Raw genomic sequence first — 19,514 nt, 5'->3', positions numbered from 1 at the left:
ACAACATCATGCAGGAGTCCCGGTGAGATATTAATTGGTTGGTGGAAATATTGTGTTGAATTTCAGTACATGCTAATTGAGTGTTCATGATGATACTGGGGAACATAGCTCCTGTGAGTGATGAGAACTGGCTACTTATATCTATATGGATGCCGACAATCATATATATAGGACAAGGTAACGTTTCCCAACATGAATTGTAATTTCATTAATTGTCAGAACTTGGTTCTGTTTTTCCCATATTGAGCACCTGGATCAGCAAATGGCTCATCGTGTTAAGAAACCTCTGTGCTGAGTACAAAAATGAACTCTGATTGGATTCCTTCTGGGAATCTCTTTTGTTGTGACGTGAATGTGAAATGCACCCTTATCCCCGTGTCCTCATGAGTTTACATACCTGCTCCCTGGTGGTGGTGCTATTTGTGAAGATTATGCTTTGGGGAGGGGGAGCCTGCCCAGAGGAAGTAGCACACCAGACATGGGCGTTGAGATTTTACAGCCTGATCTTGTTTTCTCTTTCCTCTCTGTTTCTTAAGTGTGGATACAGTATGACTAGCTAGCCTCCTGCTCCTGACATCATGTTCGTGTTTTTTCTTGTGTATTTGTTTTTGTTCTTTTTTTAACTCTTTGTTAGTAAGTTAGCTATTGGTGCTATCCCTCAAAGCACAGCAATAACATACAGGGTAATATTCATAAGTATAAAGAAAGCGAGGGTGTGCCCTAATACTGAAGCGGGGATGCTGTATTTGGGCATAGGGTACATTCCCGGGGACTGTTCCAGTAATAAACAGTCAACAGAACATAATTTACAAGACAGCTTTGCATAAAATCATGTAGGAGTCCAGGTGAGATATCAATTGAAATATTGTGTTGAAATTCAGTACATGCTAATTGAGTTTCATGAAGACGCAGGGGAACATGGCTCCTGTGAGTAATCAAGATCGGATACTAATGTATGGATGGATGCGACAGCCATATGTAAAGGACAAACAAAGTTAGTACAGCTTACTGAACAGAAATGGCCTTCATTCACTTGCTGAGCTGCTACAGGGTGGATCCGGAATATGCTTGTTGCATTCGAGACTTACTTAGTGTTTTACTCACCACACCAATGCTTTCTCTTTAATTCATTTTAAAATCATAACAGGGTGTGTGTGTGTGTGTGTGTGTGTGTGTGTGTGTGTGTGTGTGTGTTTGCGCGCGCACGCGTATTTGTTGAGAACCATCTCACATCTCATTCCCCAGGTATTATCCACTTTGGGTTTTAATAGTTTATTCTATGACCTTCCAGGGCCTCCCCAGAACTGGGATCACAGGTGCCACCATACTTGGCTTATTCTGTGTGGTCTAGGGATGGAACTTAGGAACTTGCAAGGCAAGTATTTTATGGACTGAGACATCTCCCCAGCCCACACTGTCACATCCTCCCCCACTGTGTATTTATTATATACAGAGACCACCACTAAAATTATGTTCAGAAAGCGCCACAGAACAACACAGCATGGATGAACCTACTGGCTAAGTGATTTTACACATAGATGGTACACATATAGACATGAAGGCCTTATATGGATAGGTATTATGGGATATACTTTTTTACATACTTCATACTGCATTTTGAAAAAATATTTTAAGTGTTATGGATCGTTCAGAGCACCATGGTGAATACAGTTTGAGAACTCCTGTCTCCCCCAATGTTGTTTCCTTCTAAATAGATAACATGAGTTCCTTAAAGGTAGGGATTATTATGTTTTGCCTTGGCATTGGCAGATGATCTTAACTTACTGCTAAATATAAAAAAGTCTGCCAGGATGGATAATCCAGTTTAGGCCAGGTGTTGGCAGCCTGCTACACCAGAGCCAAGATTCCTGCAGTGTGTGTTGGGAGTTAAATATTGTTAAAGAATGATTTAACCTTGTGCGTGATGCAAGGAATTTTTTCCATCATAGACTTAGAGAATTAAGATTTCCTGAGGTGTATTTTAGGCATTTGGCTTTTTAAAAAGCTGTGTTTCTGGCCTGGTTTCATCCTTCTTGCCTGCTTTTATATTTCACATCTAGCTTTATTTGCTAGAAATAACCATTTATTTATACAAATAGTTTTATTTGAATTCCTTGGTATGTGACACAACAGATGGAATATAGTTCTGATGACATTCTCTTTTTTATCCCTTTGTGTAGCAGTGTGTGACGTGTGTCCTTGTGTTCATGTGCGTAAGTGCAGATGCAGGAGAGGCAGGCAGAGGGCTTGCCTTTCCTCTTGTTTGGGATGGGATCTCCTGTCAGGCGACGTGGCCTGTGTGTATCCCAGGATCTTATGTCTCTTCCTCCCATTTCACTGCAAGAATCCTGGGGATATTTACACACAGGGTGAATCCAGCTCTAACACAGTTGGAGAGGATTAGGCCTCAAATCCTCACACTTGGGCAGAAGCCCTTTCACTCCCTCAGCTATCTCTGTCACCCACGGTATCATTTTCACTCACTCAGCCATCTCTGTCACCCATTGTATCATTTTTTCTTGATGTTTGTTTTTCTCTTGAAAGCAGGAGCTAAGAAAAAGTCTCAAATTAACACTTCTCAACTTCCAAAAAGCTGTCAGAGACAAGGTTGAGAGTGGAGCTTCCAACAGGGAAGCAAGACAAGACAACAACATTTTATGTCTGCCTCGAGGCTGTATAACAAATCCTGAAGTGTTAGAAGGGAAACACAGGGGTCCTTAGAAATTGGGCTATTCTGGCTGAAGTAACTATTTGTTTTGGGCATAGAATTCCACCTGGCTCGAGGTACAGCTCAGCAGTGTGTGCACTTGCCATGCAAACGCAAGACCTAACTTCATATCCCAAGAACCCATACAAGTGCCACAGAGACATGCAGGTCTGCCCGCAGTTGCAGCCTTAAAGGCAGAGACAGGGGATTCCCAGATCAAGCTGAATGTAGAGACTAGCCATTCAGATAACCGGATGCTGCCTGAAAAATACTGCCTCAGTAAATATGTAAGAGTGATACAGAATGATTCCATCATCAGTCTAGGGCTTCACACACATGCACTTATGTAGGTATACATGCATATTGCACACACACATCTTCCCACACACACGTGCAGAACTATACACATATGCATGTATACCACACACATGAAAATGAAATAAAAATTTGAAAGCCTCATTTCAATACTTAATACTTATTTTTCCTTAAATTAATGAATTAGTTGTATGTCCATTGAATTCCGTGATCCTCTTTCCCTTTCTCAAATGAAGGTATCAAGTTAGGTGAATTTTTCTTAGTTTAAGGCATAACTTGGCCAGCTCTATAGCTTCTCCAGCTGTGGAGACAAACTGCATCTTCAGATATGGTGACCCCATGACTTTACCTTACCAAAGTTTAGTGAAGAAAAAACAAACTTCTAATGGAGGGTTTGGGAAATGGTACAGTTAATAAGGTATTTATTGATTTTTCAAGCATGATGACCTGAGTTCAGTGCACAGAACCCGTATAAAATGCTTAGCCATGGTGATACATGCTTATAATCCCAGCAGTGGGTAGGCTGGGACACACAGATCTCTGAGGCTTGCTGTCAGCCAGCCTTGCCCACTTGGGGAGTTCTAAATTGGTGAGAGTTCTTATCTCAAAAAAAAAAAAGGTGAGGGCTTCTTTCATGCATGCGCACACATGGACCTTTGCACGCTCACATAGTCCCACACACAAAGTAAAAATCTGCTCCCACTAATACAAGCCCTGCTCACCTTGTTTAACAAAGCCATCTCCGCCTCAGCCCTGGAAGCACCTCAGAAGCAATCCAGATCTCTCCCCTTTATACTTTTGCTATGTTCCAGCTGCCCATCAGTAAAAACATTCATTTCTTTCTGGCTTTAGGAAAGAGTATCTGAAGAAGAGAGGAAACAGCAAGAAGCACTGGGTGACCTCCATACGGCGGTAGATGAAGACTCAGTAAGTGGAGACAGCAGTGCGGAGGAGGGGAAAGAAAACACCAGACTGCTCTTAAAGAGACTGAAGGCTCTGGAGGTAAGACACCCACCCACCCACTGAGAGCAAAGCCTGCTGTCCTGGTACTCACCTGCTGGTGCTGGCACTGGTTGTGACTCCGAGTCCTCCTTTCTCAGTTCTCCCAGACTGATATAGTCACCTGGCTGCCATTAGAATCCCTTCCTCAACAATGGACACAGTTAACATTCATTGCACTGGAAGGGTCTTGACCTGTTAAGTCTAGCTGTATTGCCTTCAAAAGAGAAATCAGCGGAGCAACTCAATTCCAAATCATAGTCTTTGAAATTGCAAGCTGGGGCTGTGGGGCGCTTGACTTTCTTTTCCTAATGACTCATAAGGAGGATGCCTGGGTGAATGAATGAGCAAAATATCCAATAAAATATGAAACGTTCTCAGGTGCTCCCCACAGAAATTCCTGAAAACAGATGGGTGGGAAAATGTGTTTAGAGCCCTGGCAGAAGAGCCATTGGCTGGGGAAACATCTGGTTCCCATGGAGGAAGGGGAAGGGCTCATCTGTAGGTGGTGAAAGGAATGTGTCCACTTACGTACAGATTTTAATCGTATTTTGACGGCTCTAGTTCGTGGAGAAGTAGGCCTGTGTAGACATCAACATGTAAGGCACACTCAGAGACAATCAGCACCGAGCTAAGGGTCTTCCAGGGAGATCTGGACGTACCCCAACTCTCCCGCTCAGTCTGAAAGCACCAGATCGTCTATAACTTAGAAGCATTTCTGTCTCTTTAAGCGTTCATTCCTCCATTTTTCTAGCTGTCACCAGAGGACATCTCACCGATTGGCTTTTGCTTGAGTATTTGACACTTACATGAAGATATTTGAGATGTAAGTGAAGGTAATAACTTGAGCCACCCCAGACGATCATTTGGAGAGAGAGTCTAAATGAAGGGTTGTTTACATTTATTTGGGCTTGGGCATGTCTGTGGGGAACCTGGAACCATAACTTGTAAATCCTTTCTTTCCTAAATTTTACTTTTTCTGGGTATTTTAGTTCAGACTAGGAAATAAAATTAGGAATCCATTATCTAACTCTACAGGCCCGCCTAGGGATATAGCATACTTCTAATGTGTTTGCCTATCCTGCTGATGGCTCTCAGTTCCCTTGTCCATACTCAGAAAATTGGATGTGGTACTATAAACCTGAAATCCCAGCACCCAGGAGTAGAGGCAGGAGGATCAGGGTATCAGAATTATCTTTGGTTACAAAGTGAGTTTCAGGATAACTTGGGTAAGATGAGAACATGCCACTAGGTAAATAAAAAAACGACGGGACAAGGGTGAAAACACCGTTTTGCAGCAGGGCCCACAAACTCTGGAATCCTTTCCGAGTGTGTGGAACGAGGATGAGGAGCGGTGGCATGGCTCCCTGCCTGCTGTGCACAGCCCTGCCTGTGACCTCTAGCATTCTTTAGAGAGAGCACTGATCTTTAGATTCTTGTTTCCTTGAGGCAATGAGTACTTGAGCCTGAGTCTCAGGACTCTGTTTCAATCTCTGCTCTGTTTTTTCTTTTAAAAACTTCAGTTACCCAACCTCTTTCTGGTTTTCTTTCCTTACTTGAGGGGAAAAAAAAATGAAGATAATAATAATCCACAACCTTACTGAAAAGCCGTGAGATTAAAGCGCTTATTATTCCTACACTTCCCTTATACTTGGTCCCATCTATGTTCCAGCATTATCTGTTGCCATGATAAAATACCTGGGGGGAAAATGAAACTGAAGGTGTTTATTTCTGCTTACAAGCGCAGGTATCATTTCATCGTCACTGTGACTTCAAGGCAGGAACTTCAAACAGCCATCACGTCCCATCTGCCTTCAGGAGCAGAGATGAACATGCCTGTGCTGGCTCACATGCCTCCTTGTTCATGCTCAGATCCGTTTCTCTGCTTTTATACAGTCTAGGGACCAAGACCAAGGACTAGCAACCTCGAAGTGGGATGAGAATTCCCGTGTCAGTTAATACTAGTAATTAAGACAATCCATGTCTACTGGCCAACGCAATCCAGACAATTCCTCACCGAGACAATTCCCAGATAACTCTGTGGTGTCAAGTTGACACTTGAAGCTAACCATCACCTGTGCTGATCTGTTCCAAGGCAGTTGCCTAGTCCTCAGTCTCATGCTTATTGTTTATCTGAATAAAATCACCAATACAAAACTATGAGAGAAAAGACTCAGGCACTCCCCACAGAAATTCCTGAAAACAGATGGGTGGGAAAATGTGTGTAGATTGCAGGAAGAAGAGCAATTGGCTGGGGAAAGATCTGCTTCCCATGGAGGAAGGGGAGAGGATCACCTGTGGCCCCAGGGGCTTTCCTACCTTGGTAGATTTCTTAAAAACACATAGGCCACTTTTGATGAGAACTGATAGACTAAGATCAGAAAGGAGAGGAGAACCTCCCCTATCAGTGGTCTTGGGGAGTGGCATGCATGCAGAAAGGGAAGGGAGGGTGGGATGGGGAGGGGAGGAGGGAGGGGCTTATGGGGGGATACAAAATGAATAAAGTGTAATTAATAAATTAAAAAAAAACACATAGGAAACATTCTTGGGAAAAGGAGAGATTCCACCTGAGAGTGTTAAGAAAGCCCACAATGAACTAGATTGAGACAGAATGAGTTGCTATTCCATGTACCTCAGCTGTTAGTTCTTCCATAATGATTACAGTGAAGTTGTTCTTAGTTCATTCATGCTCAGGGAACATTGTGAAGGGCATTTTAGCTAATCAAGATAAGAGGTGTTTAAAAATGTCTTTGGCATCAAATGTTCTTAAACTTCAGGGTATATACATATTTATATAAATTTTTCCTTCCAAGAGATCATTACGTATTGGGCAGCAACTCTTTTGCCCAATATTATTTGGCTGCAATAATAATGTCTTGAAGGGAAATTAATCCCCATAGTTTCAATTCACAATGTATTTTATTTTCTAAATTGGATTGCTGTAAGATGAGTTATTATTTATTTTTAAAGTTTTGTTTCATGTTTCTTTAACTTGCTACTTGCTCCCTGATCTCATCTCTTCTGTTTTTTGAGAATTCTGTGATTTTATTAAAATATGTATTTGTGCTGGGCACAGTGGTGCATGCTTGTACTCCCAGAGGCAGAGTTAGGCAGATCTCTGTGAGTTTGAGGCCAGCCTGGTTTACAAAGGGAGTCCAGGACAGCCAGGGCTCTATTACACAGAGAAACACTGCTTAGAAAAGAAAAAAAAAAGACATGTATATATATATATATATATATATATATATATATATATGTATGTATGTATGTATGTATGTGTATGTGTATGTGTATGTGTATGTGTATGTGTATGTGTATGTGTATGTGTATGTATGTGTATGTGTATGTGTATGTGTATGTGTATGTGTATGTGTATGTGTATGTATATGTATATGTATTATGTGTGCAGGTGAACAAGAGCAATACATGTGTTTAGGTCAGAGTACAGCCTGTGGGATTGGCTCTCCCCTTCTACCATGTTGGTTCTGGTAACTAAATTCAGATTGTCAAGCTTGGAGGCGAGAACTGTTGCCTACTGAGCCATCTCTCGCCCCACCCCATTATCTTGTTGACGGTGTAAATTTAGGGTTAGTGGATTATGGTAGGTCTCAGGCAGGCCAGCTCGGAGGCTCCTTTGGCTGCTGGCCACTCTTGCTTTCACCCCCTGAAAACTGCAGTCCGGGTGCGCACCATGCCCCTGTCTGTTACTACAAAGTGGATATGTCTTTTATTTGCATGTAATTGGGTTCTATGTGAATTTCATATACTACAGAATCTTAGTTATTTTATACACTGTGTGTATTGCATCATCTGCATAGGCTAAAAATTGTTGTGGTTAAATAAATAGCTAATTTTTCTAGAGCTGGCCACAGACACTCAGGTATATTGCGGAAGGTTTACAAAATGCTCTTTGGAAAGTCTTCAGGGAAATTTTCCTAAAACGATCCGAATACCTTGTCAAGATTTTGTTGTGCATAAAGACTGTAGACCCAAAGCACATTTCCTCCCAGTGTGATTTCAGACAACCACATGTGTATGTTCTAATTTCTTGGCTCTGATACGAGAGAAAGCAAAGGTGACAGGAAGAACCCGGGCCAGTGAGGTGGTTTAGAGGGTGTGGGGGGTTCTGTCAAGTATGGGGGTCTGAGTTCTATCCCGTGACGCACACAGCAGAAGAGACAGGTTATTTCTGGTTGACCTCCCCATGAATGCTATGATGCGTACATGCCCACACACACACGCACACTGTCAATGTTTTTTAAAAAGAAAAACACCAGGCTCCCCAAAGAAGTCCCAAGGGGGTGTGAAGCAGACACAGAGACCTAGCATTACTCTTGACTGGTGTTACATAAGTGTTTAAAGTGCTAAACATGATTTTTTTTAACACTTAATTTACATTTAACAGCAACCCAGGTCATATCTGAGTAGCACCTGACTTTGATAATTAAGCATGTATGGCTGAGGTCTTATATGCATGTGTTTGAGTCCCACCCAGTCTGTCCACTGAGGTTCATAGGTTCTTGTGATCTGGAGCAAAGGGGAGGACAGAGACACTTAGCTAGCACTAGAGATAGACAGTTTATTGTAAGAGGAAGACACGACAATGGAGCTGGGACAGCTGAGAAATTCATCAAAGAGTGAACATGGGTCATTTCCGCCACATCAGTCTCTCCCATGTTTGTACTGAACTTGCTCTTCTCATGTGTATGCTGACCCAAATGTAGCCCTGGTGGGGAGCACCCTCCAGTCTCTACCACCTGGCTCCCTTCACGTGTTAATCTCGATGCCTCCTTCTTTTTCTTAATTCTTTATTAATTACACTTTATTCACTTTGTATCTCCCCTGTGGTTTCCTCCCTCCTCCCATCCCAATCCCTCCCTTCCTCCACCCTCTGCAAGCATGCCCCTCCCCAAGTCCACTTATAGGAGAGGTCTTCTTTTCCTTCCTTCTTATCCTAGTCAATTAGGTCTCATCAGGAGTGGCTGCATTGTCTTCTTCTGTGGCCTGGTAATGCTGCTTCCCCCTCAGGGGAAGGTGATCAAAGAGCAGGCCAATCAGTTCATGTCAGAGATAGTCCCTGTTCCTATTACAATGGAACCCACTTGGCTACTGAACTGCCATGGGCTACATCTGTGCAGGAGTCTTAGGTTATCTCCATGCATGGTCCTTGGTTGGAGTATCAGTCTCAGGAAAGACCCCTGTGTTCTGTTCAGGAAGTTGTCTCCTGTGCCAATGAGTTCTAGGGTTTTCCCCACTTTTTCTTCTAACTGATTTAGTGTGTCTAGTTTTATGTTGAGGTCTTTGATTGACTTGGACTTTAGTTTTGTGCAGGATGATAAGTATGGATCTATTTGCATTTTTCTACTTTTAGACATCCAGTTAGACCAGCACCATTTGTTGAAGATGCTATCTTTTTTCCATTGAATGGTTTTGGCATCTTTGTCAAAAATCAGGTGTCCATAAGTGTGTGGGTTTATTTCAGGGTCTTCTATTCGATTCCATTGATCCACCATTCTGTTTTTATGCCAGTACCATGCAGTTTTTAGTATTGTTGCTCTGTAGTACAGCTTGAGATCAGGGATGGAGATAACCTCCTGAAGATCTCTCACTGTAGAGAATTGTTTTAGCAATTCTGGGTTTCTTGTTATTCCATATGACGGTGAGAATCTTTCTTTCAAGGTCTATAAAGAATTGTGTTGGTAATTTGATGGGAATTGCATTGAATCTGTAGATTGCTTTTGGTAAGATGGCCATTTTTACTATATTAATCCTGCCAAGCCATAAGCATGGGAGATCTTTCCATCTTCTGATATCTTCTTCTAATTCTTTCTTTATAGACTGGAATTTTTTTTTTTCATACAAGTCTTTGACTTGCTTGGTTAGGGCACACCAAGGTACTTTATGTCATTTGTGGCTATTGTGAAGGGTGTTGTTTCCCTAATTTTTTCTTGGCCCTTTTGTCTTTTGTATACAGTAGGGCTACTGATTTTTTTTTGAGTTAATTTTGTATCCAGCTACTTTGCTGAAGGTGTTAATCAGCTATAGGAGTTCCCTGGTAGAATTTTTGGGGTCACTCAGGTATACTATCATATCATCTGCAAATAGTGATACTTTGACTTCTTCCTTTCCAATTTGTATCCCCTTGATCTCCTTCAATTGTCTTATTGCTCTAGCAAGGACTTCAAGAACAATGTTGAAGAGATATAGAGAGAATGGGCAGCCTTGCCTTGTCCCTGATTTCAGTGGGATTGATTTAAGTTTCTCTCCATTGAGTTTGATATAGGCGGCGTTGGTGGAATAATGGTGAGCATAGCTGCCTTCCAAGATGCCTCCTTCTTATGTTCTTCTCACTGGCCACATAGACACTTCATTCACCCTTGCCTGAGAAAAGTTTAGGGCATCCACCTTCCCCTGCATGGTGCCCTCCATAGTCCCTTCTCTGCTGGGTCTCACTAGCTTTCAGTTTTTATTTTCTCTGCTTTGCCCAGCACCAGCCTTATGTGTAACCACTCTGCCTTGAGAGACAGTGAGATGTGTCCCGGTACCTTCAGAGAGCTACGCTTATGCCCATTCCTTACCTGCCCCATCTTTTCAATTGCCAGGCCCTATCGCAAAGCAAGGCAAGGTGGTGTCTCCACCACCAGCAGCTCAGCCAGTCCTGTGTCTAGTTCTGCACCTCTAGCCTCTGAACTCTCACTTGCTTCTCTAGGTCCCTCTTTTCCCCTTCAGTACTTCTCAAAGTTTCTTGCTGGAGTGACATTTTCCTTCCTCCAGAGAAGTCCAAAGGCAGCTGTCAAACAAGACACATGCATACAGCCATATTCTCTTTCTGTTCTCTGCAGCTTCCTCAGTCTGGCAGGTGTGCTGAGGTACTTGCAGATGCCATAGAGAGGAAGGTCAGATCCTCTTAACCTCTCTGGCCCCCAACGCAGCCACAAGCTTGTGGGACTTCTGCTTAAGCTCCTGACTCATGGTAAGGAGACTATTTGATAGCTGGTGTCACTGTTCCAGGGCCACAAGGGCCAAAGAGCCACATGCGAGCGCCCCTTAGTGCTTTGCTATACAGATGTGGTTACGTGAATTAAGAGTTTGGGATTCTGCTGCTGCTGTTTCAAGGACTGCCTGCTGGCCCGCCTGCCTGTATTGCTTTGCATGTGCATATACCTGTGTGCCTGTGTGGAGGCCAGAGGCCAAAGTTGGATGCCTTCTTTGATCTACCTTAGTTTTTGAGACAGGGATCTCACTGTACCTAGAACTCACCAGTTCAGCTGAGCTGGCTGGCCAGTAAGACCCTGGGGAGGCTCCCGTCTCCACCTTCCCAGGAATGGGGTTGCAGATGTAAGGCACCAAGTTAGGCTTTTATATGGGTTCTGAAAATTGAACCCACATCTCCATGGCACAGCAAGTACTTTATGAATGGCGTCATCTCTACTGCCAGAGGACTGCTCTCTTTACTTGGAGAGAAGCTCACCAAACCATCTAAATCACACTGTGGTGACATGGTTGTGGGTGGAATACTCCTGCAACCCCATTTTTGTCACATTCCAGGATCCTTCTAAACTTACCCTTCAGTCCCTTGGCTGCAGCTGGGGTCTAGCCTGGTCTCTTCTTGGAATATTTGACTCACCATCCAGGTTTATTTCTGGAGTATATCTTGCCATGTGTGATTTTCTTGTCCTCAGGTCCCTTGCTGTAGCACCAAAAGCCCTTCTCACTACTCTAGACACATAACACAAGAGTACATGTCAAGTTGGACATCTCCATACTTGTTCTGCTCACATCAAGCATCTGATTCCCAGACTCTGGCCAAGAGCAGAGTCAGCCTGAGAGCACTACAGAATTCTGAGTCTCCACCAAAGTGCTGATGTCTCAGCTGTAGCCTCAAGGTCAGAAGAACATCGCCTCTCATAGGAATGATTTATTTTGTGCAGGAAAGTATAGCAATTAAATATGTTAAGGTGAATAACAGCCTATTCTAACCAATTATACCTTTCCGTGAAAGTTTGACAATTAAAGTGCTAAGCATAGGTTTTTGTTAATAAGTGATTCTGTTTAAAATTGGGTAGTTTAAAATAGTCAAACCTGGCTGCACATCACAGTTATTTGTGGAACTCATACTTAATATCTGTGTGCTGAATGGTCTTTATGGGTCAAATGCTGTTTCAGCCCTAGGGAAGGTCAGTACTTGTATGAGTCCCATCTCAGTGGACAGAGATAGGAAGCCCATACTTAAATAATAAGCAAAAATGTTCATGGATATATAAAAGGCTCCAAATGAGAAAAAAAAAAAAACAATATCATAGAAAAGAGTGAGATAGGAATGAGAGACATTTAGCTTCTGAGGAACTCTTCCCATAGTATCAGGCCACTAAAGTACAATGTGAGTAATAACAAGAGCTGGCTCGGTGAGGATCTGGAAGACTAACATTGCAGAAAGAAGCACCTAGAAGGATGAAGAAGCTTGCAGCTTTACAGGGACACAGAGTGGACCTGTACCCCAGACTACGACCAGGAATTTTTACAGGCTTCATGGCGAAACTTATCCTTACTTGGTCAGTTCTTACCAGCATGACACAGGAGCCATGAAACTGAAGGTCTGAGTCTTATGAGCTATTATACACCCACATTATTTTCTAGTCTCCTTTTCTTAGCAAATTCCAAGTGGGCTTTTATTAATAAAGTCATGGAACAGGTGCTAACACCATCCAAGAGTTGGGAAGATGGTTCATGGGGTAAGAGCACTTGCTACGCAAACCTGATAAAATGAGTTCATATCTCCAGAACATATGCAGTAGAACAAGTATCTATGATCATAGTAAAACCTATAGGAATCATTGATGGGGAGGATGTGGTATGTAAGAGGAACTAGAAAATCAAGAATGACTTCAGATTGTTTTATTCTTTACTTCTGACAGTGGGGTCATAACAGAAAGAGAGGTGGCTCATGGGAAATGATGATCTAATAATCAGCTTGTGCAGTCTGCATTGGGACAAATGTTCAGCTTTCAAGTGACAGTGTTGAGGAGTTTGAGGGATGCACAGGGTTGAGGTTGCAAGTGTGGATCTGAGAGAATGAGCTCATAGATGACATTCTGCAGGATAGTATCAAACTAAGCGGAGTGAGAAGTTAAGTGTGAATGTGGATGTGAGGAGGGCCTGGGACAGAGTCCTGGCAGCCTCTCTATTAGGAAATTTTCATTAGGAAATTTGCAGGGCTCTGGGAGGGCCAGCATATGAGCCTGAGCAAGAGTAGCTAGTGAAAATGGAGGGAGGGGTCTGAGAAACCTAAGGAAGAAACACAATATTAAGAGAAGACGCGCACAGCCCACTGTTGATTCTCTTCTCTATGGCGAGCCTCCATCTTGATAACCATGGTGTCTTACTGGACTGACTTGGAAGAGAAAGATGGGGAAGCATGTGCAGATGGTCCTTTATATCCACTCTGGCTTCATTTCTGTTGCTGTGATAAAATATCCTGACCAAAGAAAAGAGGTTTATTTGGCTCACAATTTCAAGTCAGAGTCCTTTATTTTGAGGTGGCCGAGGTAGGAACTCTAGAAGCTAGTTACATTATATCCAAAGTCAATAGCAAAAAGAGAGAATCTACATCCTTGCTTGCTGGTAGTTGGCTGCTTCTGTCTACTCTTATACAGTCCAGGACCCAACTCACTTTGAGGGCCCGTCTTCCCACCTCAAGTAACAATCTAGACCATCTCTCACACACATGCCCACCAGACAGCTTATTCTAGATAAGTCATTAGGCCTCCCTTCCTGGATGATTATAGGTTGATTCATGTTGACAGTTAAGCCTAACCAGCAGAGTATCTGTTTGTGTGGTATGTGTGTAGGGGGCAGAGGTTGCCATCTAGGGTCTTCCTCTGTTGCTCTCCACCATATTTTTTGAAAGAGAAAATAGAACTTGAAGCTCAGTCATTCGCCAGACTGCCTGGAAGAGTCTGTGAATGCTCCTGTCTGCACTCAGTCAGCACCTGGTTATAGACTAAACTTCATGCCTGCCTGGCTGTATGGGTGCTAAGCATCTGAGCATCATTCACCTGTTGGTCCTCAGGTACAACCTGCCCTCTTTTGAGGCAGGATTTCTCACTGAGCCTAAGAACTACCAATCTGTCTAGGCTGGCTGGCAAATGAGCTCTAAAAATTCCCCTATCTCTACCACTGTGGGGCTAAAGTTGCACTGACCTCAGCTGTGCTGACCTCTTGAATGGTCCAAACTCAACTCCTTGTGTTTGCATGACAATCAGTTTACTTACTAAGCCATCGCTCTGATCCTCACTGGCTCCTCTGAGAAGTTTTTTCCTGAAGTACAGAGGGCGTAGTAAGTCAAAGTATGACACAAACCAACCCTTTTAACATGTAGGGTGTTCAGGTGTGGGGGTGATTCAGTGGAAAGGTCCAAGTTGATGACACATAGACATAAGTGCAAGCGTAGATCTGAGATATGCCAGCAGGCAGGAAGGATGGAACCAGGCCAGAAACACAGCTTTTTAAAAGTCAAGTGCCTAAAATACACCTCAGGAAATCTTAACTCTCTAAGTCTCTGACGGAAACTAAACACCTGTATCCTTTTAAAACTCTGCCTGTGTTTCAGATGCACAGCCAAGCTTGAGAGCCATAAATAACACCTTTGCTTCAGAACATTTTCTATTGCTATAACAAGATACCTGGAGCTATATAACTTTTTAAAGTAAAGACATTAATGAAGCTCAGGAGTTTGGAGGCTAAAGTCCAATCATCGTGGGGTTGGCATCCAATGAGGGTTCATGGCTTGGTCATAATACATGGAAAAGGAGACAAAGAACCAGCTAAATACAGAAAAACTAGATGGGAAACAAGGGACAGGAAGAAGCCAGACTTCCTGAAGACCCGCACTATGCCTGTGGTCTAAATACCTGGAATTCTCTCTTAGAGGCCTTTCCATCTCAACACCACCCCATTGGAGAGCAAGCATTTCTCACATGAACTGCTGGGAGACATGATTGAGAAGCTTTTAGAGTGATGATCCAAGCTATGAAACTGCTTAGTTGGATGTCAAAACCTACAAGTTCTCTTGGGTCTTAACCACCTATGAACCTACCTTCCTTCATCCCTGCATTCAGCAAACTTTCCTTCAGCCCTGAAACCTGGGTTCAGAAGCCTTGTCCCACACATGCTCGGAAGCACTAAGTCTGAGTCTCTGAGAACTGTTTGTAATCAGGAACACCATGGAAGTGCCTATAAATCCCAGCACTCCTGAGGCTCAGACCGAAGGACCTAGAGTTTGAGGCTAGCCTGAGCTACATAGGGAGACCATGTCTCAAGTAACTTAAATAAAGCAAATAAATAAGTACATAAATGGATTGCTTTTTAAAATTCTCTCTTTTATATGTATGGAGAGGAGAGAGAGAGAATGTGTACATGCTGGCACACGTGGGTCACAGTGTGAATGGGAATATCAGAGAGTAATCTGTGTCTTTCCTCACCTTCCACTTTCTTACTTTGTTTGAAACAGGCATGTCTGGGATTGCACATACATACACATGATTGGGTCTGTCTTTACATGGATGACAGCAAGTGCTTTCCCCACAGAGTCCTCTCCTCAGTCCCCAGCATGTTTTTACACGTCTTATGACTGTGTATATCTTTAAGTTTTGTTTGGGTTCCTTGCTGATGCGAAGGAAAGTTTTCTGGTTTTGGTTTTCTGTGAGTAGCTACCCTGTTCTTCCCTCCACTTTCTTCCCATACTCCCCTAAGCACTAATCTAAGAAGAAATTAATAAGTTCTCAAACAGCTGCCAGTGGTCGTCTCAGTAAAAACCCACTATTGTTTCCTTTCATCTTAGGTTCTGTGACAATTTGCTGACAGGTGACACCACACATCTCTTCTCAGGGTGAATGGTGTGCATCTATCTCCTGATTAATTTGCTTCCATCTGTGAGTCACCTAGCAACAACACTAAAGTGGGTCTAAAGACAAAAGCTTCTTCTTGGTAAAGAGACTTCTACTTAGGAGAAAATCATATTATATATGAGTATATAACTTTACAGGAGACGTTTTCTGACTGCAAAAGTGCTGAAGTCACATTATGAGAAGTTTGAAACAGAGGAAATAAATGATGATTACAGTCTTCCTTCCATAGGCGTGCGCACACACACACACACACTCACACACACACACACACACACACACTCACTCAATCACTCCCTTCCACGTTTATGGATTCAGTCAACTAAAGGCTGACTACTGAAAATTCTGCATCACTGATGCACATTTACAACTGATTTTCAGACCCTTCTGTAAGTGAATCTGTGTAGCAACAACTTATAAGGCCCGTCTACTCTACTACATATTACAAGTGGTCTAGAAATGACTGGCAACATGAGCAGAACCAGGCAGGTGATTCAGTAAATGAAGTGTTTGCTGTACAATGATGAGGACCTCAGTCTGTATCCCCAGAACCAATGTAAAAATAAAAACCTAGACATGGGAATGTGACGGTATAACCTAGGGATGTGGAGGCAGAACTCTGGGGCTTCCTGGCTAGTAGCTGAGCTCCAGGTTTAGTGAGAGACTGTGTCTCAAAAAATGAAATGGAAACCAATCAAGGAAGACAGCACATATGATGTCTAGCCTCATATATCTGCATACCTGCATGCAGACATGTACAGCCCCACAGGAACACACATGTACCATATACATGCACAGCTTTTGAGAAAATTGTGTGGGCTATTATGTGCATTTTATGTCATGTGATATGAGACTTCAGTATCTGTGAATTTGGTAACCCCAATGTTTTCTCTTATCAGTTACGTTTTTGCTGCTGTGAAAGAGTAGGTTGGCAAAAAGATAGTTATGAAAGAAAAGGTCAATTCTTGCTTAAGTTCCAGAGGGAAGAGCCCATACTAGTGGGGAAGGCATGGCAAGAGGGGCATGAGGCTGTGCAAAGGGGCAGTAAGGTTTGTTAAAGGATAAATAGCACTCTGAAGTCAAGAGTTGCAGATAAGATAGTGACAAAATTCACACAGCTTAGGTGAAGGGTACCCAGTGCACAGCACACTTTGGACTTAAGCTGAGGATATGGCTACATCAATAAAGTGCCTGAGGAGTTGAGTCTAAACCCAGGACCTGAGTAAAAGTCTGGATGTGGTAGCCTGAATTTGCAATTCTGGCACTGGGAAGGTAGAAACAAGAGAATCCTTGGGGCTTAGTGGCCAGCATGGCCTAATTAGTGAGAGCCAGGCCAGTGAGAAACTCTGTTTCAAAGATGGACAGTGCTTGAGGAATAACTGAAGCTGAAGAACAACAACTGTGGTCCTGAGTCATACACACACGCACACATATGCATACACATATACGCGTGCGTGCACGCGTTTACACAGGACCATACACAGTGGGAAGGGGGTCGATCCACGGTCTGCTGAGATTATTTCATAGACCTAAGTTCTCACAGTCTGTCAGTTTGTATTTCCTTGGAGAGAGTCCATTTAGAGTCTTTCAGTCTGAAATCATAGCAGCCCTACTTAGTTCCAGCCTTGAGCAATGAGAAGAAGGATTGTGCAAGTAGAAATTCTAGTGGAAACATGCACAAAGTCCTGGATTTCAGCCTGTCTGGATGCTGCCGCCATTTCCAGGCCTGTGGGCCTCTGACCTGCGGCCTGTCTTATGCAGACTTTCTTCGTTTGATGACAACAAAACACCCAGTCACCATTCCCAGGGAGAAGGACATATTTCTCTGTTGTCCACACTACCAACCTTCCTAGGCCACAGTGAATGGTCTCACTGGCTTAACTTTAGCTTTGTGTAAAATTCTTGGCCATTGCAGTGGAGATCTCAGGAGACAGTCCCACAATCTCCATGATTTAGAACACTCTTATGTTCTATTACTTAAGTGTTATAATTACCTTAAGCCTGACATGAAACTCTATCCTACACACACACACACACACACACACACACACACACACACACACGCACACACACACACAGAAGCCTGTACCTGTATGTACAAGCACATACATCTGCACACATATGAAAACATATTCATACACATGTACAGATTTCTTTAAGCCTATCCAGAAGGGTATGTTTCTGCTTAGATATTCCTTTTTCTCCTCACTCCACTGTGTTCTCACACCCAACCTTCAACCCTTACTCAGTACATTCTTGCACAATTGTAAACCTGAGTTTTTGCTAGATAGTGCATTTACAATGACCACAGAACTTTTTCATTATCCTTGAAACACTCAAAGGCTAGGGAGGAAGAAAAATGTATAACAATTAAAATAATAAAACTATTACACATTGAAATTAAAAAATAAAAATGCACAAGGTTCAGCATGTCACTGGCAAGGACATGCTAACTGGATTCTTCAAGAATGCTAGACAATGAGAAAGTGCTGTTTGAACAATGAGCCTCAGCCTTCATGCCATTTTTCCAGGGAAGTGCTAAGAGGGACAGCCGAAATGATCTTCCCCAGCAGCAAATTGTGAAGCACCTCTCACTGGAATCAATACAGGTGTGGACCAGCCTGGGTGCCTGTGCCCAGACAGGAGACCAAAAGGTTTATCTGCCTGCTCCGTGAGGGTACATGGCAGCGTCCTCCATCCAAAATACACACAGATCGAACCTTGCTTCTTTTCAAAGCTGAGAGTTATCTGCTCACTTTCTAATCAGGGAGGTTTTCTCATCTACCAAGCCCGAAGTTCTCATGGCCCCTTCATCCTACATGCCTTCTTTTTGAGGCAAGATCTTATAGCTCAGACTGACCTCTTACTGAAGGCAACTTTGAAGGAAACCTTCCTGCTTCTGCTCTCCATGGAGCACAGCTATGCCTGACTGAACCTGGCTTATTCAGTGCTGTTGGTGGAACCCAGAGCTTCCTGAATGCTTGGCAGGCACTGTCTCCACTGAGCCGTCCTCCTCACACAGAGCTGCAGTTCCTTATGATGCTTATGCTCATCTCTTGAGCTTAGAAACCATGTCCAAGGAAACAGGCCAAGTGGTGCTCCACACAGTCCCAAGCTGTGCGGAAAACACTCTGGCATCAAGTTAAAGAGACACTTTTGAAAGGAATTCCTTTGGCAGCTACAATATCCATATGCTTTCCCATCAGTTGAGTTGTACCAATCACCAAAGGCCTTTGATCAGTGCTCATTTCCTTTCCACCTGCCTCTCCAGATTGCTGTAGAGGTGCTGAGCCCATGGACTGCAGCTTTGAGAGGACCCTCCCACCCTGGGTTTTGTTAGCTCTGCCACTTTACAGAAGCTCTTCTGCCCTCCAACTCCTGGAATCTTCTTCAATCAGGATATAACCTTTTATCAGTTACAACCAACTGCTGAGAGAAGGGAAAAGACTTCTCCACATGAGCCAGGCCAAGGTGTTAGGGGAGGGCTAGGAGGCTGCACTGCATTGCCAAGCCCAGATCTGCGTGGGGAACTTGTTAGAAATACCTCAGCTATTAGAAGAAGCCAACACGTCAAGAACCGAGCTGCATAA

The 19,514-nt window shown here is 43.2% G+C and overlaps 1 protein-coding gene across 4 annotated transcripts in view; it reads left to right on the top strand.

The window, feature by feature from the left end:
• Positions 1-19,514, top strand: part of Nckap5 (NCK associated protein 5) — a 698,576-nt gene that overhangs the window by 418,637 nt on the left and 260,425 nt on the right. For all 4 annotated transcript variants that reach the window (XM_055602004.1, XM_055601990.1, XM_055601996.1 and 1 more), the window contains exon 6: positions 3,875-4,024. In XM_055602004.1, coding sequence (XP_055457979.1) covers positions 3,875-4,024 — 150 coding nt within the window. The remainder of the gene's footprint in view (positions 1-3,874; positions 4,025-19,514) is intronic.

Source organism: Psammomys obesus, unplaced genomic scaffold, assembly GCF_907164565.1.
Source record: "Psammomys obesus unplaced genomic scaffold, mPsaObe1.curated_primary_1811, whole genome shotgun sequence".
In the NCBI taxonomy this organism is placed as follows: Eukaryota; Metazoa; Chordata; class Mammalia; order Rodentia; family Muridae; genus Psammomys; species Psammomys obesus.
Note: the sequence above shows the minus strand (reverse complement) of the source record. Positions and strands in the feature narration are given on the sequence as shown.